Source organism: Abramis brama (genome assembly GCF_963993115.1).
Source record: "Abramis brama genome assembly, chromosome: 12".
In the NCBI taxonomy this organism is placed as follows: domain Eukaryota; kingdom Metazoa; phylum Chordata; class Actinopteri; order Cypriniformes; family Leuciscidae; genus Abramis; species Abramis brama.
This window is the reverse complement of record NC_139974.1, coordinates 16,635,553-16,661,526: the sequence shown is the minus strand read 5'-3', so window position 1 is coordinate 16,661,526 and position 25,974 is coordinate 16,635,553. Positions and strand designations below refer to the sequence as shown.

The window sequence follows — 25,974 nt, the reverse complement described above, 5'->3', positions numbered from 1 at the left end:
CATACGATTAATAAGATGCAAATAGAAATATAAAACCAGTCCTAATTGAAAGAGAACAAGTGGACAAAAAGATTGAATCCAATATTGGGTGATAATACAACATAACAAGTGATTTATAAGCAATTTTTTTAGGCCGGTCATTTTTGTCCGGGAACACCACAAGTGTGACAATGTGCCATTTTGTACAAAATAAAAGCATTTCAAAAGAAATTTCCTGGTTAAACATTAAAGTAGACTAGTGTGATCAACAGTGCAATTTATTTTCATATTTTTCTCAATATTGCCAAAATTATTAACAAATAATGATTTTTTCAATCAAAAACTGAGGTGCATAAGCTCGGATAAATGACTCCTACAATTAAACCGTTTGAAAATTAAATACAAAACCAGTCCTAATTGAAAGAAAACAAGTTGATAAAAAGATTGAATCCAATATTTGGTGATAATATAGCATAACAAGTGATTTATAAGATATTTTGTGTAGGCCGGTCATTTTTGTCCGGGAACACCACAAGTGTGACAAGGTGAAAAAAACAACACAAAAAAGTAAAAAAAAGAAAAATAAAAAAAACATTTTGGACAAGTTGTTGTAGTCACTGTGAACAAAGTCACTAAGTTTCAGTTCAATGCGATAACATTAACTAGTATTTTCAGGAAAAAGAAAATCTTCTCCGGACAAAAATGACCTGAACACCACATGAGGGTTAATTAGTGTTGTCAATTAGGGGTGTAACAATATATTGTCACATTATATCACAATACAAAAATGCATCAATATGTATTGTGGATAGTTTTTATAAAAATTACTGTGTGAGGGAAGTTTAAAACCAAATTTAGCATTTTAATCAGTACATTTTTTGTTAACCTTTTATCATATGTTTTGGAGTATCACAATAACATTGTATCGTGATATGTATGGAATCGTGACACGACTGTATCGTTACACGACTGTATCGTTACACCCCTATTGTCAATAGATTTTAAATAATTTAGTCTGATTATTTGTTACTGCATTCACCTCCATTTAAAATCAAGACTATATTAAGTAAATTTGATTATTGTAAACAGTCATCCACTGTTGGATCCTGTCCACTGTGCTGCAAAGGCTCAGACTGCAGGCAAATCAGAGTTTTTTTTTTTGTTTTTTGTTTTTTCAAATTTGATCCTTTCAGACTGTTCTCACTATTAATTGAAAGCGATCAAAAAGGATTTGTGTTTCCAGACATAATCAATGTATCTGCCTGGGTTGCTTTGGTAATGACATAAGCGTACCAACATTTCAGACAATTCTTTCAAAACGGTAGAAAGAAAAATGTAGGTGCTTCAAATCTCACTCTCCAAATATGCACCCTGTCGAGTCACGGTGCAGAACTCAAGGCTGCATCTTATGAAGGCTGCATATCTCGGCTGCCACGTCATCAAGCGATGCTGAAGGCATCTCAATTTGAAGGATCCTTGGAAGGCAGCTTTCATTTCGCATCCTTCATTCGGCCTGTTTTGAAGGATGCATTAGATGTATCCTTCGCAGCAATAAATCACCCACAATGCTTTGCACACATTCCAATTCACAAAAATAAACTGAAGAAAACCGAGTCGGTACTGAGCTTATCTAAGTTTATGAAATGTAAGACAAAAATAATGTTTTCGGACATGAAAGCATAGATTTTATCTTTTGTTTTCCCGTAAATTAATCACCAACACTAAACTGACAATGTTAGCCACTGGGAGACTGCAGACAGCTGTCATTTACTGTATTGCATTAATAAAAAGCCAGTTAATATAAAGATTTGTAATACAAAGTATTTTTCCAAAATTACGTTTTAATAGTATTTTTGTGCCATGACAGTGTGGGCGGGAACATGTGTGACATAACCATGCGCTCTTATTAGACCGTCTCATTCTAGTGTTTAATTGCTGAGGACACTAGACTACAAGCCAAAGAAGGACTGAACTAGTAAGAACGCAGTCTCAGTAGGATGCAGGCTTCCATTTGAGAAACACCCATAGTGATGTTCCGTGCCGTAGTCACGTGCAGTGTGTCTGTCACAGGTTTTGACGTTATCGTTGTATCGTGTTAAGAGTGATACAACTTAACACGATACAACGCAAAAGACCATTTGAAATCCGAAAATCCGATTCGAGCAGCCAGTGTGCCCAAAGTGAAACGCATCTGTGGTTTACCTCCAAAACACCTCCAAATGTGGTTTAAATAAGATTAATCAGATTTGGGGGGGGATCTTATTTCATGTGTTTTTTTTTTTGTTTTGTTTTTTTTTGTCCAGACTTTCAAAAACCCATCTGGATATGCAAAAAACATATTTTTGCAGGCGGTCTAAACATGGCCAAAATGCCCCAATCCACTGGGAATATTGGATCCAGATGAATCCAGTCTCTTTACCAGATCCCATCAGAAGCTGTTTTGTCTGATATCTGCACAGGAAGCGGAACATATTGCATTGTATCAACCCCAGAGGCAGGGGGAAAGCAGGAAGCAGTACATTAAGTGATTGTAAAAATGAGAATATAAATCGTTAAATGACTATATGAATAAATGTGATAAATTAGTATAAATGAACAAAAACAAATGAAATGATACAAATGCATGGCCACTCTTTTGGGCTACACACACAGGTTGCTACTAAGAATCATCAGATCCTTCAATATCGACAGTTCAGAGGTAGTTTTTTGACTCCTCATAAACTTTTATACATACTGTATTTCACTAATGTAAGCTGAGACTATAACGTGCCACCATACAACAGCTGCAAATTACTTGAATTTAGGGTCTGCCCTATTACCAACACTTGCGGTCTTTGCACTTCACCACTTGTCTACTTGCATGATGTATTCCATGTATTTGTTCAAGTGGGTGTGAAAACCACAAGTGTGTGTGTAGAACTTTGATTCCCTAATGTAACACATTATAGTGAAAAAATGGCAATAGCATATGTTTGTGTGTGTGTGGTTTTTTTTTACAAAGCTGTATTTACATTTAATATTTTGATTTTGGTGTATTCAAGTTTGGAGGAAGATCATTTGTAACAAGATTATAAATTGTGGTGCTTCTAATTTAAGTGATGAAAAGCAGTTGCAAACATTTTACAAAATACACATCTCTGAAACATTTTACTGCCAAATTATATGCAGTATCTAATTTATTTAACTTACACTGGAAAGTTTTTCTTGACATATCACAATTTTGGGCCATGTGAGTTTCTGACGACAATAAATGATGGGATACGCTTAGCCTCAAATACAGCTGCGATGCAATATTAGAGATAGTGTGAATTTAGTGTGTGTTAAGGGCACTGAGCTTTGGTATTTTTCAGACCGCGAACAGTCTTGCACATGTTGTTCCTGTTGCATGCACACACTCTCAAGTGTCCAAGACCACAAGTGTAGCTATTGGAGCAAACCCTTCATTTCTACAAATTTACGTTTATTGCCTCGTCTATGGTAATTGCTTTGTTATGGTACATACGAAAAAAATGGGTGGGCAACACTGATCTACATGCCTATCTCTCCAGTCCTTCAGTGGTGTGGACTGACTAGTTGACTAGACCAGTGGTTCTCAAACCTGTCCTGGAGACCTTCCGTCAGTGAACATTTTAGATTTCTCCCTCATCTAACACGCCTGGTTTAACTCATCAGCTCATTAGTAGAGACTGCAAAACCCAAAATTGGTGCATCCATTAAGAGAGACATCCAAAATGTGCAGTGGAGGGGGGTCCCCAGGACAGGTTTGAGTAGCATTGGTCTAGACTGGAGGTTCATGTATCTGTGCAGGAAGATTATGGCAATCTTGATAAACTGTCTCTAAACTCAAGAGTTAGTCACAGTTGTATAAAGAGACTGTTATTCGCCTTTAGATTAAAGATAATTTAGATAAAAGATAATTTAGATAACATCCATATGTCCCAGTTGAGGTGTCTGACTCTCCTGCTGCTGCTTCTGGTCTTGTGTAGGAGCATAGAAGAGTTCCAGAGGCTTACAGACCTTCCAGAACTTCTCATTCACCAGCTCCAAAGTCAAAGAGCCATTTAGTGTCTGAAAGACAGAAATGATAAAGATAAGACAAGCCAAACTCTGATTTCTCTGTAATTAGAGTACTGATGGCAGCGTGACTCACAGAGAACTGTCCTCGTGCTGTGCTGATGTAGATAGTAAACTGTTTTTCACTGACATCCTGCAGACTACTACTACTACTGTTGCCAGCTCCCGGCTCTCCCTCCATATTTCTGTTCCCCTGCGCGTCACTCTGACTTTCCTCCAGAGCAATGCGGAGAGCCAGGTATTTGGAGAGGTGGTCTACAGTGGCGTTTGCTGTGGTTTTGACATATCTGACAACAGAAAGGAGAATGTAGCACCCAATATGTTAATTCCCATAATTACATTTCCATCCATAAAGCTTTAGGAGTAACAACTTTAAAAAAGAAAAGGAAAACAATGTTCAATATGTGTTAATACACAGCACTCTGAAATGTTTTGTTCTGATTGGTCAGTCATGACATTCTGAGGTCAGGTATTCCCTAATAATTACTATCGTCAACAGCAACACTATATAATGATATTCATCTGGCTATTTGAGGCCAGTGCTTCTTTTCTCTCTTATCACAATTCGAAGTCAGCTGCTGCCATCTTCGCCTCAGTTATCGACTATTTACTGTAAAATGAAACCGGAGGACCTCAGTATTAATGGTAACTGTAAGCCTATGGTAATATTGTTGAAGTGTTCAATCTTTTTGCTAGAAAGGTAGTTTTGTAAACTGCGATGGATTATAAGATAAACAGATAAGATTTTAAAGCTCAAATCAATATTTCATGTCCCCATCATTATTCATGTGGTGAAAAGCTGTGTAATAAGGTACATTACATTATTCCTAAAATGTCTGTCTTGTTTGAACTTTGTCTAGACTTAAAGCTGCTTGCTATGATTACCCCCAAGATTACTGTTATAAACACGAGCATCGTCTGAAAGGCAAAGGGGGAGGTGTTGTTGTAATTTATAGTAATATCTTCAGTATTACTTAAGAAGTCTAGTTTCAAATATAATTCTTCTGATGTGATGGTCCTTTATGTAATGCTATCTAGTGTAAGTGATAAATCCCGCTTGACATTTGTGCTGGCTACTGTATACAGGCCACCATACAGACTGATTTTCTGTCAGAGTTAGTACTGGCTGCAGATAAAGTCCTAATTGTAGATGATTTTAAAATCCACTTACATAATGGAAAAGGCGCATTGGGATTGGCATTTAGAGACATTCTAAACTCTATTGGAGTTATGCCGGGGACACACTTAACGACTAGCTGAAACATTCTAAGACTGAACTCAACACACTTAAAGACTGTTTCCATCGACTGGAGCAGATCTTATTCTTTGAAAGTCAGAGATGAGCACAAACCTAACGACTGAGTCTGTCCACTACACAACACAATGATTAGTGAGTCACGAAGGGACATTCTGCCAAAATCAACTGTGCAAGATCTTATACCGAAACCATGGATGTCAACAGACAGCCGCCACTACTTATTTGCAGTGCAATTTGTGCAGACCCTGCCAACAACACTGGTTCTATTGGTTTTCTTTATTTTGTTTTTTCTTTTCTACTGGTTTTCTTTTTGCCGTTATCGCCTGAGTAGACAAATTTCATTATGCATTTCCTCATTAATTTAATTAATCACAACATTTCTAGAGCTATTTTTTTAAACCTATAATCAAACAATAATGTAGACTTTTATTCTTAAATCAGGAATTAAAAACTAATTGGTTCGTTCTGAGCAAAAACGCTGGGCTATTTTTCCATTCCATTTCCAGAGTTACCGGTTAAAACAAAATAAAATACTGTTGTTTTTTCAAAATGTTATTTGTATATTTTAATTTTCCTTTTATCAGTCTAAAGTAAATGCACAACACTCCCATAACTATTTAACAGGACTGCCAACACTGGAAACTCTGAAAGCATGACTTTATTTGACAGAAGAGCTGCAGAGATATTTAAGGAACTGCATTTTCTTATATTTCCACAAATATAGTAGATATTATTAAAGTGTATATAATTATTTTAAAAGTGTATATAAATTATTTTATTTACAAATGTCAAGTTTGATTTTTTTTATTCATTAGACTATTTAAATTAACATTCAGAAGTGCAGTTATATAGCCTACATAAGATACCATTTTATTTTTGTTTTTACTTTTTTCCATCTGCAGAACAAATTGAATAGCCTACAACAATTAATGTGTTTGATAAAATTACAATAATGATCTTGACAGGGTCAAGTTAATGAATGAAGACAGGGAGAGCATCTTCTCAGCATAATCGCCGGCACCAGTTGCAAATATTACATATTTAATAAAATCTTTGTGAGGACGACTGGCAACAGCTTACTCTTAAATTCTAAGCCACCGCACACTACATGACTTTAAACACCGACTGAGCGCATAAGGAACAAACTCGGTCCGTTTGAGCATGATCAGCCGTAACAACCAATTTACATTCATAATCGGTCTGACAGTCGTTAAGTGTCCCCAGCTTTAGGCAACACCTGTCAGGACACACTCATTGTCGTAATCATACTTTAGATCTAATGTTGTCACATGGAATCAATGTTGATGGCGTTGAAATTATGCAGCAGAGCGATGACATCTCAGATCATTATCTAGTATACTCCATTCAGTAAAGGCTGAAAAACCAACTCCCTGTTACAAATATAGTAAAAACTATCACTTCTGCCCCTAAAGACTGCTTTATAAATAATATTCCTGATCAGTTTAATCTCCTCCTCATACCAGATAGCTTAGAAGAACTCCATGTTCCAACAGAAACTATTGACTCTCTCTTTTCCAGCACTTTAGACAGTTGCGCCGTGGTACAATGAGCACACTCAGGGCCCCCATAGATAGCAGCCTGAAAATTGGAGCGCAGCTGGAAGAAAACAAAACTAGAGGTTTTCCACATTTTGTGGAAAGACAGCACTATTGCATACAGAAAGGCCTTCAAAACTGCTAGATCTGCTTATTTTTCAACCCTCTTAGAAGAAAACAAATAGGTGAGGAAAAATTTTCTAAACTCTTTAAAGGGATAGTGCACTTTGAAATTAAATTGATATGTTTTAGCTTACCTTAAAGGCATCCAAGATGTAGGTGTCTTTTTTTCCGCAGTAGATTCAATTTTGATATTTTTAGGTCAAACCGTTCTTGTCTGTCAGTCATATAATGCAGGTCTATGGTCACCACCTCAAAGAGCATGCACAGAGTCCAAATTAAAACAATTCCCCATCGTCCAAATTAAACAATTCCCCATCGTAAGTACACATTGATGGCCTAAGACACGAAACGAGTGGTTTGTGTGAGAAAACGAACAGTATTTATATCGTTTTTACCTTTTGTACACAGCCACGTCCAAGTGATCTGATCTGATGTGTACGCAGACTGGTGCATAGATATATACACTAGATGTCGCCTTGGCTACGGCATTCGTTCAATGAACTGCCGTCGCCAAGGCGACATCTAGTGTATATATCTATGCACCAGTCTGCGTACATGCACACACTAGGAAGCGCCCGCGCCCTCAGATCACTTGGACGTCGCTGTGTACAAAAGGTAAAATACTGTTCGTTTTCTCACACAAACCGCTCGTTTCGTGTCTCAGGCCATCAATGTGTACTTACGATGGGGAATTGTTTAATTTGGACGATGGGGAATTGTTTTAATTTGGACTCTGTGCATGCTCTTTGAGGTGGTGACCACAGACCTGCATTATATGACTGACAGACAAGAACGGTTTGACCTAAAAATATCAAAATTGAATCTACTGCGGAAAAAGACACCTACATCTTGGATGCCCTTGAGGTAAGCTAAAACATACCAAAATTTAATTTCAAAGTGAACTATCTCTTTAAATCATCTAAATCAACAATATGTATGTTAGACCCTATACCGACTAAGCTACTGAAAGAGATGCTTCCAGAGGTCATAGGTCCTCTTCTGAATATCATTAATTCCTCTTTGTCATTAGGACACATACCTAAAACTTTTAAGCTGACTATTATTAAACCGCTTATTAAAAAAACGCAACTTGATCCTACAGAATTAGTCAATTACAGGCCGTTCTCGAATCTACCTTTTCTGTCAAAAATACTAGAAAAGGCAGTATCCTCACAACTGTTCCTTTTTAGAAAGAAATGGTAGCTGCAGGGATTTTCATTCAGGATTTAGATCGTATCATAGTACTGAGACTGCTCTCATTAGAGTTACAAATGATTTGTTCTTATCATCCGATCATGGTTATATCTCTCTATTAGTGTTAATGGATCTTAGTGCTGCATTTGATAATATCAACCACAACATTCTTTTGAATATACTCGAAAATTATGTTGGCATTAGTGGAATTGCATTGGCATGGTTCAAATCATGCTTATCTGACCGTTATCAGTTTGTAGCAGTAAATGAAGGGATGTCATTTCAAGTTCAGTATGGAGTACCTAAAGGCTCAGTACTAGGACCGTTGCTTTTCACCCTGTACATCTGTACATGCTACCCTTGGGAGATATGTCATTAGGAAGAACTTCTTTAGCTTTCACTGTTATGCTATGATACTCAGCTCTATATTTCTTCGCGCCCCGACAAAACTTACCAATTCACAAAATTAATGGAATGCATAACTGATATAAAAAAAATTATGACAAGTAATTTCCTACTACTTAATTCTGAAAAAACAGAGATTCTAATTATTAAACCAAAAACCCCTGCACGTAATACCTGGGCATGCTCTTTGATACCAATCTTTCATTTGAAAGCTACCAATCTTAGCATTTGTAAAATCGCATTCTTCCATCTTAAAAATATATATAAATTATGCTCTCAATGACAAAAGTGGAAAAGTTAGCTCATGCATTCATGACCTCAAGGCTAGATTATTGCCTATGCTGTACTGGTCGATTGTCGATTAATCGATTGTCGAGTTCACGCGCGTGATCATAGGTAACTAAACCTATGCGCGTGAACTTGACAATCGATTACTATGGACTTCGACCGAAAACAGGATGTAAATACAGGTATGTGCGCTGGCTGAAATAACATCATTTTTATTCATATCTTTCACATCTACTGCAGTCAGATTCACCCGTGTTCACTCTGAAGGAATCACTCACATTGGCTGGGCACTTGTAATGACACATCAAGGATGTTAAGAGGCTAAAAGCAGGTTAAAACTTGCCCCATTGAAGTCAACAGGGTGCAAATTTTAAAAAGAGGATAACACTGTGTAGGCAACACCGATTTTTGTTGTTGTTCTCTGTATTGACAGCACTCCAAATTTACAAATAAATGAGCTCAATGTTAAAATTGACCAGAGTTCTCCTTTAATGGCCTATCTGACTGTCGTCACTGTGATAGCCTGCGTTTGAAAGTTTTGCGCTTTAGAATCACCTGCTTTCTGAGGAAAGAAGGCCTTGCATGAGTCTAACCCCCGCCTCTCCATTTCTGCGGTTGCCGAGGCACCGCACGAGATGGATGCTTGGGGTGACGATTATGAGCCAGAGAGCATAGAGAGCAAGCAGACGGAATATTCGCCCTTTCTCTCTCTCTTGGACCCCGTCATTTTCGTTCGTGATGATTTGCATCACGACGAATGAGAGAGTTGTGCGTGAACCCATAGCTTTGTCGGCTTTAAATTCTGGTTTGCGATCTGGTCACCCGATTATCAGCGAATTTAACAATATTATTCCATTAGTTATTCCATTAAAATGTCTCATTCATATATTTGACACATTCATAATCATTACTTTTGCCGGTTCTTTGTGACAGCTGTTATGTGTTTTATTGGCAGCATCACCCTCTGGTTACATGAACGCGTCACCACCACATCAGCACCAGAACATAGAGATTTTATTTTAGAGAATAATCGTACAACATATTCAATATGCTATAATTAAATAAACTAATCGAATATTCAAAAATCGTGACTCATCCCTGCATGGAATCTCTTGTTTCTTTTCCCAAATCTTCACTCATGCTCACCCATTTTCTAAAGGGATTATTAACGTTTCTTCATTGGTTCGCTTTTAATTAGGCCTATTATATTCGTATTCTTTACTGTGGTAAAGTAGAAAAACGCTGTAGGACAGATAGCCTACATTTTTACTTGCATGTCAAATTTTTTTTAACACAGTTTGTGCTTGTTATTAGACATGGTAAGGTGCGTCAAGTTTAGTTGTAAAGCGTGTTTCACACGCGCGGGTGATTTTTAGTTTCACTTTCTCTGGCAGCGCAATCTCAAACATAGCCTAAATATCTCGCCCTTGTTGAGGATAAAATTCGCTCTTCAGACCATTTTACATCAAGTATAAAACATATCAGAAAAGAGATCGATGGTCTCTTTCCTGCTCGTGTCCCACATCCCTCTCAAAGCGCAGAGTGGTAGGCTATATCACGCGTCTTTGTGTGGAAATATAAAACGAGTTTTTTTTTTTTTTTTTTTTAAACAACCCCCCAACCACCGCCGGTAGTTGGTCCATTACCACTGCGGTGGTAAAAAACAGCCACCGTCACAGCCCTAAATATAATAAGATAACCTTGTTTGAAATACTATATTGACTGGGTTAAATAGAATTGCATTACTAAAGAGAGACTAAAATACAATTTTCATTGACTAAAACTAGACTAAAATGTCATCAGTTTTCGTCGACTAAAAAGAGTATGAACGTGACTAAAACTAATAAAAACTAAAACGACAGCTTGACACAAAGACTAGACTAAAACTAAAATTAAAACAGGCCGCCAAAAACAACACTACTTGGCGCTTAGAGCTACCAAGCACACTGCCCGAGCAGTAGGCCGGTCCATGGGTATGGTGTCTGTAGAGCGCCACCTTTGGCTCACTCTTACTGACATCAAAGAAAGAGATAAGACCTTCCTATTGGATGCCCCCATGTCCAAGGACAGTCTATTTGGCGAGTCTGTGACCGATGTGGTGGAGAAATTTCGAGCAGCGAAAGAGCAATCTGCTGTTTTCCTCTAGCTTATTCCACGTAGGCATAGGGAGAGCGACAACCACCTAGTCCATTCGTGCTAGTCTTCCCTGCAGCGCCCCCGAGAGGCACAGCGAAGTAAAACATCGCCTATGGAGCCCCCTCGCAGAGACTGGGGCCCTAAGACGGGCCCGGACTAGCTCTGGCTCCTCGAACGTTCACAAAGTGTATGGACGCAGCTCTGGTCCCGCTGCAGCTCCTGGTAGTCTGAACTACCTGGACGATTGGCTGATATTAGCTTAATCTCAGGACTTGGCAATAGTACATCGAAACTTGGTACTCAGCCATTTGAGGAGCTTGGGTTTACGCATAAACTTTCAGAAGAGTGTGTTGCTACCACGTTAACACACAACTTTTCTGGGCATAAAACTAGACTCTCACACGATGCAGGCATGGCCGTCTCCTGCACGTGTTCAGTCATTGCAGTACTGTCTGAGTCAATTCAGGACAGGATGTTCGAGTCCAGGTGGGTTTGTGCCGCAGACTGATGGGTCTTATGGCAGCAGCGTCCCCTGTGGTTCAGTTTGGCCTGCTCCACATGCGACCGTTCCAGTGGTGGATCAAAAATCAAGGGATCACACCCCATTGCCACCCGTTTTGCAGAGTAATGATCACACGCAGAGGCTTTTATGCTCTGCATCCGTGGTCAAGACTTTCACTCCTTTACCAAGGAGTCCAGCTGGGGGCGTGTTGTCGTTGCAAGACGATCACGACAGACGCATCCCTCACAGGCTGGGAGGCAGTCTATCAAGGTCGCCCAATTTCTGGAGTCTGGGAAGAGGAACATTGCGGGTGGCACATAAATCCTTTGGAATTGCTAGCAGTGTTTCTGGCACTCAAATGTTTCTCACCCTGTCTGAAGGTGTATCACATATTGGTCAGGACAGACAACATGACTGTAGTTTCGTACCTGAATTGCCAAGGAGGTCTACACTCTCGTCCCCTGTACAGGTTGGCAAAGGTTGGTCCTCCTTTGGGCGCAGGCCAAGTTTCTGTCGGTCAGGGCGGTTCACATTCCAGGCCATCTGAACCTGGGAGTAGACCCGCTTTCAAGGCAGGGCTTGGAACCGGGGGAATGGAGGTTGCACCCTCAAGTGGTGAGCCTCATATGGTAGCTGTTTGGCCGAGCGGAGGTAGATTTGTTTGCGTCAAACAGGACTACACACTGCCCCGCTCTGGTTCTCCCCGTCGCCTCTGGGACTGGATGCTCTGGCTCAGGAGTGGCCCAGGGCCAGGCTTTGTGCATTACCACTGTTTCGATTACACTCAGCGGTCCTCCTCAGAGTAAAAGAAGTCCAAGTGAGACATTTGTTGCTGGTGGCCCCGTTTTGGCCCACTCTGATATGGTTTTCAGACCTGGTCAGTCAGCCCTCTGTGGGAGGTTCCCCTAAGATCAGACCTGTTGACTCAGGCCCAGGGTACGATTTGGCATCCCAGTTAGGGCTGTGGCGGTGGCAGTTTTTTTTACCACCGCGGTGGTAATTAACCAACTACCGGCGGTGGTGCGGTGGTTGGGGGTTATTTTGAAAAAAATTAAATAAAATAAAAATGAAGTGTGTATTTGAGCAATTCCGTCAAAGAAACAACACACTAAAGCATGTAATGCATTGAAATAAATATCAGTAAATAATGGTAACTTAAATAATATAATAAAGTGAAATCTATTTTATTTTTTTTACTTTTATTTTTTATTTCCACACAAAGATGCGTGATAAGCCTACCGCTCTGCGCTTTGAGAGGGATGTGGAACACGAGCAGGAAAGAGACAATCGATCTAGAATGTTAACTAGACTATCCCCTGCGAAGGCCTCATCGACATAAAAAATGTCCTCTGTACAAATGAAAACATTATGAAAATGATTCCTGTTCACACACATCCACGGTAACGACTAAAAACACTGTATTATGCATGCCAGACAATGAATTGGCAATGTCACTTTGTAAAGAAAGACTACATGCTGTAGCACATACGCATTCAAACGCGCATGCCTATAAACTAAACACGTAATAAGCAGGTGCATGCCGTCACCGTTTTCACGTTTTTGAAGTTTACACGGAGATGATGACGGTATTGCTCTCAAAACTTGAAAACTTTCAAAATTGCTTTCAAAAATTGTTTTTAAAACTTGCACTTTGAAACCTACTTCAAAGTTTGCGTTCTCAGGCCACCAAAACGTTGTTGTCGTGTAAATGAACAGCTATAATGCATTAAAAGTTTTATGTTTTCGGTTGAAAACGGTTTTGCGCAAGCTAAGTTAACTAGTTAACTAATGATTTTTACAACGGAAATTAATCAATTAAAAACTTACTTAAAGGCACACTATGCAAGATGCGTACCTTAATATAACAGCTTCGAAATCATTTTGATGGTAAACAAACTCGTAGTAGGGCGAATCATCCCGATAGCAAAGAAGGGGAGACGCCACTGGCAAAACCAGCAATGCAGGTATGGTGCGCCGACAAATCTCGTGAGAATCACGACTTGCTTTACGGCACGACGTCACATACATTAACAACATATGAAGCAGCCTCTTTGGAAGACACTAGCACGCATTTCAGACGTGAATCATGGCAGAGTCGACGAAGAAAGCGCGGTCGGAAGAGTCAAGGAAAAGAAAACGACGGCTCTGCGTGAGTGGTATTTACAACAGTAATGTTAAATACAAGTACTCCACAGCGACTCTAGGGGTCACTGTTTGAGAAAAACGGAAACTGCATTGTGTGCCTTTAAGATAGACAATGACTTTCTTCTAGAGCTGCTGTACAGCCAAAACTATTCCTATTATCAATGTAAAGTTGCTTTGAAACAATCTGTATTGTAAAAAGCATTATATAATGATTATATAATAATATAATGAAGGTGACTTGACTATGAACAGTTTTCCTTTGCAGAAACGTTGAGCTTAATGAGCAAATAAAATATAAAATAAAATATTTCAAATATTTTAGCTCAAATCAATATTTTGTCCAATTATTTACTTATATGGCAAGTAGCCATGTAATAAGTGTAATAATTAACATCCAGCCAGTTGCTATCGCAAAATAAATCCAGACAGGGTGATTAGGACCCCGACGAGAAGCTTAAAACATTTACTAACATGTCCCGGGAGAAAGATCTCTTCCTGGCCTTAAAGTGGAAGTCTGAGTATGCAAGTAGGTGACGTAGGTAAAATATAGAAATTACGGCAAATGTAATATTTCTACATTACTATGCTGTCACAATTTATCATGTAAAATTGTCCTCTTACTAAAAAATTGCCCATATACCCTCAGTCACTCATTTTCCTTATACCTTGTCTGGCTGTACTGTTGGTTGTTGACCAGCAGGGGATGTGGGCAAAATATAAGTTCAATTTCTGAGCTCAGCCCATGGCCTGGCAGTTGTCCAGGAGGTGTACGACTCTCTCCAAAAGCCTCAGGTCCAGAATCATCAGACATTTGCTGCTTTTTACTGCAACTCGGTCCGGCCTCTGGAGCGTAGCTTGCAGGGGCAGAGGTATGGTGTGAAGGCGCGGAGTCGTGCGAGACGTGTGAACGAGTGTCACCGTTGTCTTCACCACCGCTAAAGGTAGTGTTTTCACTCTCTGGATGCAGCTTACGGACACGCTGAGCTCTAAAAAAAGGGAGGAAATGCACTCTGTTTATCCAACATGCAAACTTTGTTACTCATTTCAGATATATAAATAAAATATCTTAAAAGTACAGTACTCCTATTTAACTAAGTCTCAGCGAGAAGGTGGAAAATGGTCATGAAAACCCTTGGCAAACATAAGTGCATCTAAGGTAAAATTAAATAAAATGATATGAACACTTAAGGATAAAGTCTATATACATACTATATACTATAGATGGGGAGATACCAACCAAAAGTACCATTAGTAGTATACAAAACTTGTGCACTATATGCCAAGTCTTTAGATGCCAGAAGCAATTAAGTTTGATGTTACCATTAACATTCAACCTGTTGCAGCAGTGCACATTTTTCTTTCACTATAGAAAGTGCTGCATGAAAATTGCTCAAGATTTTTATTCAGTGTTCAACTGAAGGTATATAAATAATGAGAGAATTGTCATTTTTTAGGCACTATTTCTTTGTTGACATGCATATGCACTCCTAGCTGTACTGTGACCTGTGTCTGGCCTGCATGCGCAGTCCCTGCTCGATGCTGCTGTTGAGTGCCTCTTTGTTGTGCAGTCGACTGAGCTGCTCCAGAACTTTGTCCTGATGGGCCTCATACTCATCACGGCTAGGGTACATCTTAGAGATCAGGGCATCAAAATTTGGGTCAGCACGTAGAGAACGCTTGGACACAAGCTTCTTCCTGCAGGTCGGACATTCTTTATTTCTGCAGCGGAAAATAATTAAAGGGCAAAACTGAGCAAAAAATATCTTATTAATTGAAAGCACCAAAAAATGTCAGATGATCTGATCATTCTTAAATGTAAAAGAAAAAGCATTCGATCATAAAATGTGGTCTTACCCTGATCGGAGTGCGGTGACGATGCACTCGGAGCAGAAACGATGCAGACACTCTTTGGTGGTCATGGTGTTTTTTAGCATGTCCAGACAGATGGGACACATAAGCTCACTGTGGAGGCTTCTGGGTGACACAGCAATCTCTGTGCTGTCCATGATCGCCTCCTGAAACAATCCATACATGGGTGGAACTTACTATAACTTCTATAAACAATAAAAACTGTAAATTAAAAGTGTGCATCAAATTCTGATTCATCTCTATGTTTCAGGAATAGATAGGGGCACTAGGATGAAAGGGCCAGTGTGAATGATTGGGAAATTGATTTATTAATCACCATTATTTTGTTTGCTGCTGCTATTATTGACGCAGAAACTGACGGCACTTTATGGAACTTTATGGAAATGGAGACTGTAATGGAAATGGACTGTAGACAAGAGTCAGAGAAATAGAAAGTAAATTTCACATCTCTAAACACATTTGAAGCATCATTAACAAATGACGCATCGAATAATATGGCTAAGGTTGCAAACTGCAGGTAGAACTAGGAATGCCTAGTGACAGTACAACAACTAGCGACATGCAACGACTGTGAATGGGGCTTTGAACAACATCCATAAGGGTTAATCTCAAATGGTCCAATGGAGGTTGTCTAACCATTTTTAATTTCCCTTTTATTCTTTGATTAGTATTGCAAAACCATACCGTTACTTGCCTAAGTACCTCCAAAAAAAGTTGGGTGGATCTTTCCTATTATAAAATTATAATTGTGTGAGTCATTGTGTGTGTACCTGTGGCGTTCGGTGGAGTTCATATAGACTCAGTTCCCATGTCTTACTCAGAGTCTGAAGACTAACTGGATTCGCCATCATGACTTCACTGACAACTGAAACAGAACACACTTTACACGCACAACCCATGCAAACTTCATAGGCTATTACTGCCAGTTTAAGAACATCATCATTCAAATAGTTATTTTAGAATATTAACAAAATGAAATGTAACCCGTTTGAAACAAAACATGCACACATAAGACAAACTTCCTGGACTGATTCGATGAAACAATTTTTATTACGAAATAATACCACGTTTCTGAATGATACCAACATTGGTATACATGATGCCCCAATGTAACGTTACTTTAAAAAAAAAAAAACTACCACAGTACCATGTCTTAGAAACATGGTAATACTATAGTACTTTTCGGTACTTTTATGTTAGTTTAATCGACAGTAAGAGATGATGAAGATCTAACGAAAACTGACACTCACCCTCAACTGTCTGTGTGCGGTCAGAGTGTCATCTGCTGCTGAACTTTTTCAGCACACGAGAGAAAAACCTCCTAATATTCTAACATCCTAATACCGGATGTTTTTATCTTCGGAGTCACCTCTCACTTCCTGCCCGATTCCCTCTAGCGGCGAATTACAGTACTGCGCGCACGTGTTTCTTTCCTTCTTCTTTTGTTCTTTTCTTTTTAGGGGCCAAGCACCGAAGGTGCGGAGGCACAGTATCTGTTCCTGTTCTTATTCTTATTCTTCTTCCGACTGGGAGTCTATGGCAGCCCATAGAACCGCTTGCGGGAAAGTTATGAAATTTGGCACACTGATAAAGGACAGTCTGAAAAGTCACCATAGCAAATTTGGAGTCTCCAACTCAATCCCTCTAGCGCCACCAACTGTCCAAAGTTTCACTCATGTTTATGCTAATAACTTTTGAACCACAAGGGCTAGAAACAAAATTATTTTTTCCTCTCATTCCTTGGCTCAAGCCCATTTGTTCCTATGACGTCATTTTCCGTCATGGAAATTTGTCCGCCATTTTGAATTATCTGAAAAACCTACTTTTTCGAACTCCTCCTAGGCCGATGCTCCGATTTTCACGAAAATTTAACCAGATCATCTACAGACCATGCCGACAAAAAGTTATGGAATTCATAAAAATTTATCAAACCGTTCTCGAATACCGCGCAAATTAATTTTACGTAGCGCTTGCGAAAACAGACATAAGGCTGTATCTCTGCAACGCTTTATCGGATTCAGACCAAACTTGGTACTTATCATCACAAGCATGACCTGAAGCTACATGCTGCGTTTCGGCTCAGCGCCACCTACTGGTCCGGAGATATGAAAAATGGATATTTTTGCTTATAACTTCTGAACAAATTGTCCAAAAATCATAAAATTGGTCTTGTTAGATTCAGGGCAACATGCTGTGTCGACTGATATCCAGTTTTACCATATCAGCCATTTTGGCTGTCGGGCATTTTTAATTTTGTGCTAAAATGCTGTATTTTAGGAACGCATGAACGGATTGTTATGAAACTGAGAATTTTCGGAACAGCGCCACCTAGTGGTGATTTTTTTTTCCAAATGCTTATAACTTTGGGTGTGGTCGACTTATTTTCACAAGATTCATTTCATTAGACTCATGAATCCTTGCCGAGTCCAACGATACCAAACATGTTAGGTTTCGCCTTACGGTTTGTGTAGTGTTGTGATTTAGCGCTTAAAAAACATTTGCCGATATCTTCGAAACCGCTAGTCCGATCGAGACGAAACCACCGTCAGAAGTTTGGAAACATAGGTCGATAGCTAAATGTAAACGCCCAAATGCGAAAATATTGATAGTAAGGGGTAGTAAAATCCAATCAAAGTCATGTGTCAGTAATTTTTTACGTGTTTTTTCATATAAATGTCTATAACTCCGAAGTGAATTAAGATATTTTCACCAAAATTGATACACATATGTATGGGCTCACTCTGAGGACACATAAAAAAATGGTGGGACTGAGCCTCTTGGTGGCGCTATAATAGAACAAAATATGAAATTCTCATTGACTTCAATACAGTTTTGTGAAATAAAATGCTATACTAAACAAATGCATTGGTGTAATATTACGAAACTCAGAATGTGCCATCAGCACCATTCCCTGAAGGTACCCAAAATATTTTGAGACAGCGCCACTTTTTGGTCAAAAGTTATAACAACATTTTCAAAACTGTTAATAACTTTTAAATAAATCGGCCTATTGTAATGCCACTGGTCTTAAAATATTCATTCGGTCACGCTGAGAACATAGATACCAAGTTTTCCTTATTTGGCCGAACTTCCTGTCCGCCATCTTGATTTTCATTCAAAACCTACTTTTTCAAACTCCTCCTAGACAGTTTGTACGATTTTCACCAAAATCAAATCGTATCATCTCCAGACCGTGCCGACTAAAAGTTATGGATTTCGTGTCGATAGACGAAACCGTTTTCGTATAGCGCAGCAGCAAAGTTGAGGCATGATGCCAAAAGCTCTATTCAGGCTTCATCTCTGCAATGCCTTGACATATTGACACCAAACTTTGTATGTGTCATTGTCACTTAACTCTGACCACATCACATCAGTTTTGTAACTGCGTGACCTATTGGTCGAAAGTGATAATCAATTAAATCATATTTTTAATTATTACTGTTTCTATGATTTTTCAGCTATTTGGCCTAAAATCCTCTTCAGATGTCTTTAATTGCTCATTGTTGCAGTTGGTCTGACACTTTCAGCAATGTTGGCATGTCTTGTCGTCTTTTTCTGCTTGGCCCTGGTAATTGCTGCTTGCAGCTATATTTTTATTATTATTATTAAATGCTTGAAAGAACAGTAACAACAATTGTCATCATTGTCATACCATAACAATACAACAATACTCCAGGGTCCTTCAGTCTTTCAGTCCAGATTAAGTGCCAAGTCCTTAAACACGTCACTGTTCTTATAGCAAGTTTTTTTAGAGAACTAAAAAAAAAAAACATTACATTTCTATATGTAAATTCAAAATAAGGATTCACATAACATTTGATAAAATCACAAATGTCACACCAAAATGTCATTGTGTGAGAACAATTCCAAAATAAAGATAGCGTTTTAGGTTTCTCTAAACAGAAAGAACAGAGGTTCTCTTACGAGAGTACTCTCGTGTTGCCTAAGTTTAGCTTACGCTACGGGAAAACTCCTTTTCTCGAGAATACTGAAGCAAGAAAATTATCCTTAATTTTCCCAAATGTAAAACGCATTTGCTGCAGCAGGCAGACCTAGGCGAGACGGCTTGCATGCCTATTGGCTGCTCTGCAGCAACTGCTGCAACCTATCAGCGCATCTTGGCATGACTCCAGCGCCTATGGAAAGCCTTCCCGCGCTACGTCATGACCCGCCAAAATGGGTGTGGCTACAAGCCTATAAATACCCACTGCTGATGTTGCATGATGATTTTGTCTCCTTCAGTGAGTGACTTCACATCGCTGAACCTCCGGAAAGAAGCCGCGCTGTCGAACAGCCTTCAGCGGGACGAACTCGAGTTTCGAGGACGCCGGCCAGATTGCCGCCTTCGCTCGCCGTACCTGCTGCGCTATCCGGTGCTCATATCCTTTTCCACTGCTCCGTGTATGTTCGCCGCTGCGTCACACGCGTTTCCTGAAAGAGCAAAGGCATTTTTAAATGCCAACCATGTCCTGTAGCTCTTGCAGAGCTGTTCTCAGCGACAGGGGCCGCAATTTGCTTTGCGCTTCCTGCCTGGGAAAGGACCATGCGGACCACGCGCTCGCTGATGGCGGCAATCCGGCCGGCGTGCCAGGACTGCGAGTCTCTGCCTCTCTCGACCCTGCGGGCTCGACAGGCTTTGTTTCGCGTCAAGTCCGCTTTCTCCCATGCCTTCTGTTGGGCCGCGCCGTAAAAAGCTTCACCTTTGGTGAAGGAGAACTCGCCGGCGGCGTCCCCGCGAGCCTCCTTCTCGGAGTCCCCCATCTCTTTCCTCGACGGCCAGCGCCCCGCTGCGGTCGAGACGACAGAGCGGGATGCTATGGAGGAGGACAGCTGCTCTCTCCTGGCGTCCGGGAGCGAGGAATGGTCGGGCTCTATCCCTGACCCCACCCCGTCGACACAGGAGTCCAGCGTGAGGGCCTCGGTCGACGTTGAGCTTCTCCGCCTTCTCTCGAAGGCCGTCGAGGACCTCGGCCTTGACTGGACCACGCCCCAGGAGCCTGCACCCAATAGGTTGGATGGCTGCTTTCTCTCAGGACGCCGCTCTGCACCTGTTTCTAGGCCCGCTCCCTTCCTCCCCGAGCTTCACGACGAGCTCTCCAAATCGTGGGGAGCCCCGTACTCGGCCAGGCTGAGATCCTCTGTCTCTTACACACTCTCTGCGGTCGACAGCGCGAAGGACAAGGGTTATCTCTCTGTTCCTCCGGTTGAGGAAGCAGTGGCAGCGCACTTGTGTCCGCCCTCCGCTGGATGGCGCGCCAAGTCAACTCTGCTCACCAAAGCCTGCCGGACCACGTCAGTCTTGATTGGCCGCGCGTACGCTGCCACCGGTCAGGCCGCATCTGCACTGCACGCCATGGCTGTTTTGCAGATCCACCAGGCCAACCTCCTCCGCTCTGGCCAACTAAGGAGTGTGTGACGGATTTGAGGAGTGCGACGGACTTGGTACTCAGAGCTACTAAAGCTACATCGGCCCCAACCTGGCTTCTCTCACCGTCACGGAGCGTCACCTGTGGCTCACCTTGTCTGACATGTCAGAGTCCGACCGCGCCACCTTCCTGGACGCTCCTATCTCTCCGACGGGTCTCTTCGGTCCCTCTGTAAAAGGCGTATTATTATTCGGAGGTGTAGAAAACGTCTCAGGCCACGAGACACTTTCTGCCACGGCGTTCCAGTTCTGCAGCAGGCCGTGCTAAGAAGCAGCCACCCGCTCGAAGAACGGCCCCCCCACCACCTCCGCCTCCCGCTCAGCACCAGGCCCGGGATGCACACCAGCGCTCGCGCTCGTCGAGCCGTAGCAGACCGCCACCTGCCCGGGGACCCAGACCTAGGCTCGCGCCCAGCTTTGAGCCTCCCAAGTCTTCCTAGCCCTCCTAGGAAAGCGCCGACGGTCAAGTCCCGCTGTGGCCGGACCACCGTCGAAATCAGCATGAACCGCTCTCGCAGTTCCCTCAGCAGAGGCGACTCGAAGAGTGTACTTAGCAGTCAACGAGCTGGTTCCAAAACTCGCTCACCTGCACACAAACGCCATTTTTACGGCGACCCACATAAATCTCAAAAAGAGCATTATGTCTAGTCATATTCCGGCTCAGGCCGAAGGTGTTTTGAATGTAGCAAAGGTGCCCGCTGCCCAGTGCCCACCCACGCACATAAACACTACCCTCTCTGTGTGTCACACGCATCCAGGGTCGAATACAATAAAGCTGGCTCAGGCCGCTCGACCACTAAGTGTAGGAAAAGTGCCCACTGCCCAGTGTTCACTCCTACACACAAGCACTACCCATGCAGTGTCTCACACCACCACAGGGTTCATATCAGTCAAACCGGCTCACGCCGTTCATATTTTAAGTGTAGGAAATGTGCCCGCTGTACAGCACTCACCCCTGCCCGTGAAAACGACTGTATCTGCGCTACGCACACACATACCGCCTCAGCGTATGAACCCAGCACGAGCTGGCAGTGTTTCAAGTGCAGATCACGTGTCTGCTTTTCAGCGCACACACTTTGTGAAAAACTCTCTGCGCCTCGTGCCGCGAGCTCACATTGCTGTGTCTGTAATGCAGCATCTCCCCGTTCATACGACCGGAGTGCTAGCTACAGAGCCACCACACAAAACACTGTCTGTCCCATTCAAAATAAACATGATGAACGAACCGTTTCTTCATGGTTTGGTCCCCGGTCCTCGAACGTGAGCGACCGGAACCCAGACTTCATTCTACCCCTGACAATTCACGCGAAAGCATGGGAATTGATACCAGGGGTTTCAGAATGGGTGCTAAAGACAGTGAAACAGGGCTACTCACTGCAATTCGCTCGCAGACCACCGCGCTTCACAGCACAGGTCAAAACGTCGGTGAATCAAGAAGTAGCACACCTATTTCGCGCCGAGATAGCGAATTTGCTGAGAAAAGGGGCAGTGGAACGCGTGCCTTTAGCCCAGAGCGAGTTCAAAATGATCACGACCAGACAAATCCTCGCTCGAATCCGACCGGGGGACTGGTTTATATCAGTGGATCTGAAAGACGCTTAGGACGCTTTCAGATCCAAGATTATTTTCAGATCCAGACTCCAGGTCTATGATAGCGCGCCTAACGTGGGAGCCCGCGGCGGCAATTCAGCACTTTGCAGCAATGTTCACCGTGGGGAAAAATCTTCCCCTCAGAATGTTTCAGAGGATGATGGGTCTCATGGCCTCAGCCTCGCCAGTGCTGTGGCTGGGTCTGCTACACATGCGCCCATTTCAGCTGTGGCTTAAACGGCGCGTACCAGTGAAAGCGCGGAAAACAGGTTCACTCCGTCTCACGACAAATCAGACATGCGTTGCAGCTCTGAAACCGTGGATGAGAACCGGCTGGTACCAGACCGGTGTGAACTTGGGCACCGCCTCTCAAATCAAAGTCATCTCGACAGACGCCTCCAACACGGGTTGGGGCGCCCTGTACGAAGGGAGACCTTCCATGGGCCTGTGGTCAGATGCAGAAAAGCGTCTACACATAAACTGTCTAGAGATGAAAGCGGTTGAAAACGCCCTTCAGTTCTTTCTCCCTGTGGTAAAGAACCACCACGTTCTGGTCAGAACAGACAACACCTTGGTGGTGTCGTATATAAATCGCCAGGGCGGCCTCAAGTCCCGGGGCCTTCTTGCAATAGCAAGACACCTCCTCATATGGGGCCAGCACAACCTGCGCTCGCTGAGAGCGGCGCATGTGCCGGGCGTCCTGAACGTGGGCCCAGATATGTTATCCAGGGCCAAGCTCTCCCCAGGAGAATGGGCTCTGCATCCCAGGACGGTGCAAAATATCTGGGACATTTTCGGCAAAGCAGAGGTAGACCTGTTCGCGTCACAGACCAACGCTCACTGCCCAATGTTCTTTTCAAAAGAAAGGGACGCGCTGCCCCGAAATTGGCCCTATGCGTTTCCCCCGGTCGCCTTGTTACCACAGGTAATCAAGCGAATCAGGGAAACCAGATGCTCGATACTCCTGATAGCCCCGCTATGGGAGAATCAAGTATGGTTCCCAGAACTGATGGAACTGGGGAACACAGCTCCATGGTCGATTCCGCTGAGGAAGGACCTGCTGTCCCAGGCCCAGGGTGCAGTTTGGCACCCGTACCCCGAGCTGTGGGCCCTACATGTGTGGGCGATCAACCATCACCATTTCACCTCCCAGAGGGAGTACTGAACACGATCACACAGGCTAGAGCCCCGTCTACTAGACGGCTCTATGCGTCCAAATGGTCAGTGTTCGCTGAATGGTGTTCAGCTCATGACTTTAACCCGCTAAGTGGTGAGGTGGCGGTGGTGCTTTCTTTCCTGCAAGAGCTGCTGGACAGCTGTAGAACCCCATCCACGCTCAAAGTGTATGTGGCGGCTATAGCGGCTTTCGCGAAGCCCGCAAACGGCCAGTCACTAGGAAAGAACGACCTCATAATCCGTTTCCTCAGGGGTGCTAGGAGGCTGAACCCTCCTCGACCACCCTCGGTTCCAGTGTGGGACCTTTCCACGGTCCTTGAGGCCATGAAAGGTAAACAATTCGAACCATTATATGCGGTGGAACTAAAGTACCTGTCTTTCAAAACCGCTTTTCTACTGGCGCTAGCCTCAGTAAAGCGAGTGGGCGACCTGCACGCGCTTTCAGTGAGCGCTACGTGCCTGGAATTTGGGCCTAACGACTCTAAAGTTATCCTCAAACCAAGGCATGGTTACGTCCCGAAGGTGCTTGCGACTCCATTCAGAGCACAAGTTATTTCCCTTTCGGCACTCCCTGCATCCGACAGTGAGGCTGGGGTTAACCTCCTTTGCCCAGTGAGGGCTTTAAGGATTTATGTGCAACGCTCTGCCGCCTATAGGCAAACAGAGCAGCTTTTCGTTTCGTTCGGTGGCCGCGTCAAAGGGCTGGCCATCTCGAAACAGACCCTGTCCAGATCGATAGTGGATGTTATTGCGTCAGCCTATGCCCCAAAGGGCCTGGATTGTCCCTTGGGGGTTAGGGCCCACTTGACTAGAGGTATGGCCTCTTCGTGGGCATGGACAAGTGGGGTGTCACTTCATGATATTTGTATGGCAGCAAGCTGGGCCTCGCTGTCTACATTTATAAGGTTTTATAACCTAGAAGTGCCTGCCTTACAGGCCAGGCTGTTCTCAGTCTGATGTATCATATTAACACTGTCTACCCAACTCAGCTTGATTAGACTGTTGGTATGCTGCAACGTCCTGTGGGCTTATGCAGTTATAAGGTTGAGGTACTGCCATAAACTGTATATATGCACGTGCACCTATCACGTTTACCGAGTCGTTCTTCCCCGTCTACCGCTCTGTGTGTATCCCACTGATATGAGCCCCGGGCACACTGCCCTTGGGACATTAGTGTTTGGAATTTCGCACGCACGGCGTTTTACATGGGGTTCCCGTAGCGTAAGCTAAACTTACGCAACACGAGAGTACTCTCGTAAGAGAACGACACTCGGTTACTAACGTAACCTCGGTTCTCTCTAGAGAGGGAACGAGTGTTGCGTACGCTGCCGTGCTTGTGCTGCATTATGGTTTCGCTTCACTCGACTGAAATCGTCATGCAACATCAGCGGTGGGTATTTATAAGCTTGTAGCCACACCCATTTTGGCGGGTCATGACGTAGTGCGGGAAGGCTTCCCATAGGTGCTGGGGTCATGCCAAGATGCGCTGATAGGTTGCAGCAGTTGCTGCAGAGCAGCCAATAGGCGTGCAAGCCGTCTCGCCTAGGTCTGCCTGCTGCAGCAAATGCGTTTTACATTTTGGAAAATTAAGGATAATTTTCTTGCTTCAGTATTCTCGAGAAAAGGAGTTTTCCCGTAGCTAAGCTAAACTTACGCAACACCCGTTCCCTCTCTAGAGAGAACCGAGGTTACGTTAGTAACCGAGTGTCGGTATTAATATAATTCTTCAATCTTTTGAGAGAGCATCTGGGTAAAACCTACAAATTAGCTTAAAGGTAATTTCTCTCATGTAGTTAGTTATCAGATATTTGTGAGGTAATGCCCAAACTTTCTTCCAAGGAATGTCACTTACAAGCCCATTCCAGTAAGAAATTACATATGTGTCACAGATTCAACCAACACATCCACAAGCACTAGGTCTTTCAGCTCCACACACTCGTTCCCAATCACCCGAGTATTAACTCTCCACACTTGTCACATCATAGTCAAGCGCCACATATAAGCACCCAGTTCACTGCACTCATTGTCTGGTTTCGTCAGTTTCTACACAAGAGTCACTTACCTATGCACTCACCTACTGATGCCTACCTTCTTCGCCCTCCTCCAGATACTTGTTTCCTTGGACCTCTTATCTTCATCATTCTTGCCATCAACCTTGCAAGTTATAAAAGATTGTCAGTTAAGTGTGACTTTTATCTGAACTGCTTATACTAACCACTCACCTGTCGGAAGATCTTCCAGATCGTCATCAACC

At 42.7% G+C, this 25,974-nt stretch overlaps 1 protein-coding gene across 1 annotated transcript; it reads right to left on the bottom strand.

Moving 5' to 3' along the window:
• Nucleotides 1–236: 236 nt before the first annotated feature.
• On the bottom strand, nucleotides 237–16,911 carry LOC311093089 (E3 ubiquitin-protein ligase RING2-A-like). The gene is made up of 7 exons (XM_084130214.1): nucleotides 16,780–16,911; nucleotides 16,300–16,394; nucleotides 15,515–15,675; nucleotides 15,164–15,379; nucleotides 14,326–14,646; nucleotides 4,130–4,340; nucleotides 237–4,047 (listed from the first exon to the last, which is right to left on the bottom strand). The coding sequence occupies exons 2-7, from the start codon at nucleotides 16,378–16,380 to the stop codon at nucleotides 3,898–3,900; spliced, it is 1,140 nt and encodes a 379-aa protein (XP_083986340.1). The 5' UTR covers nucleotides 16,381–16,394; nucleotides 16,780–16,911; the 3' UTR covers nucleotides 237–3,897.
• Nucleotides 16,912–25,974: the final 9,063 nt, after the last annotated feature.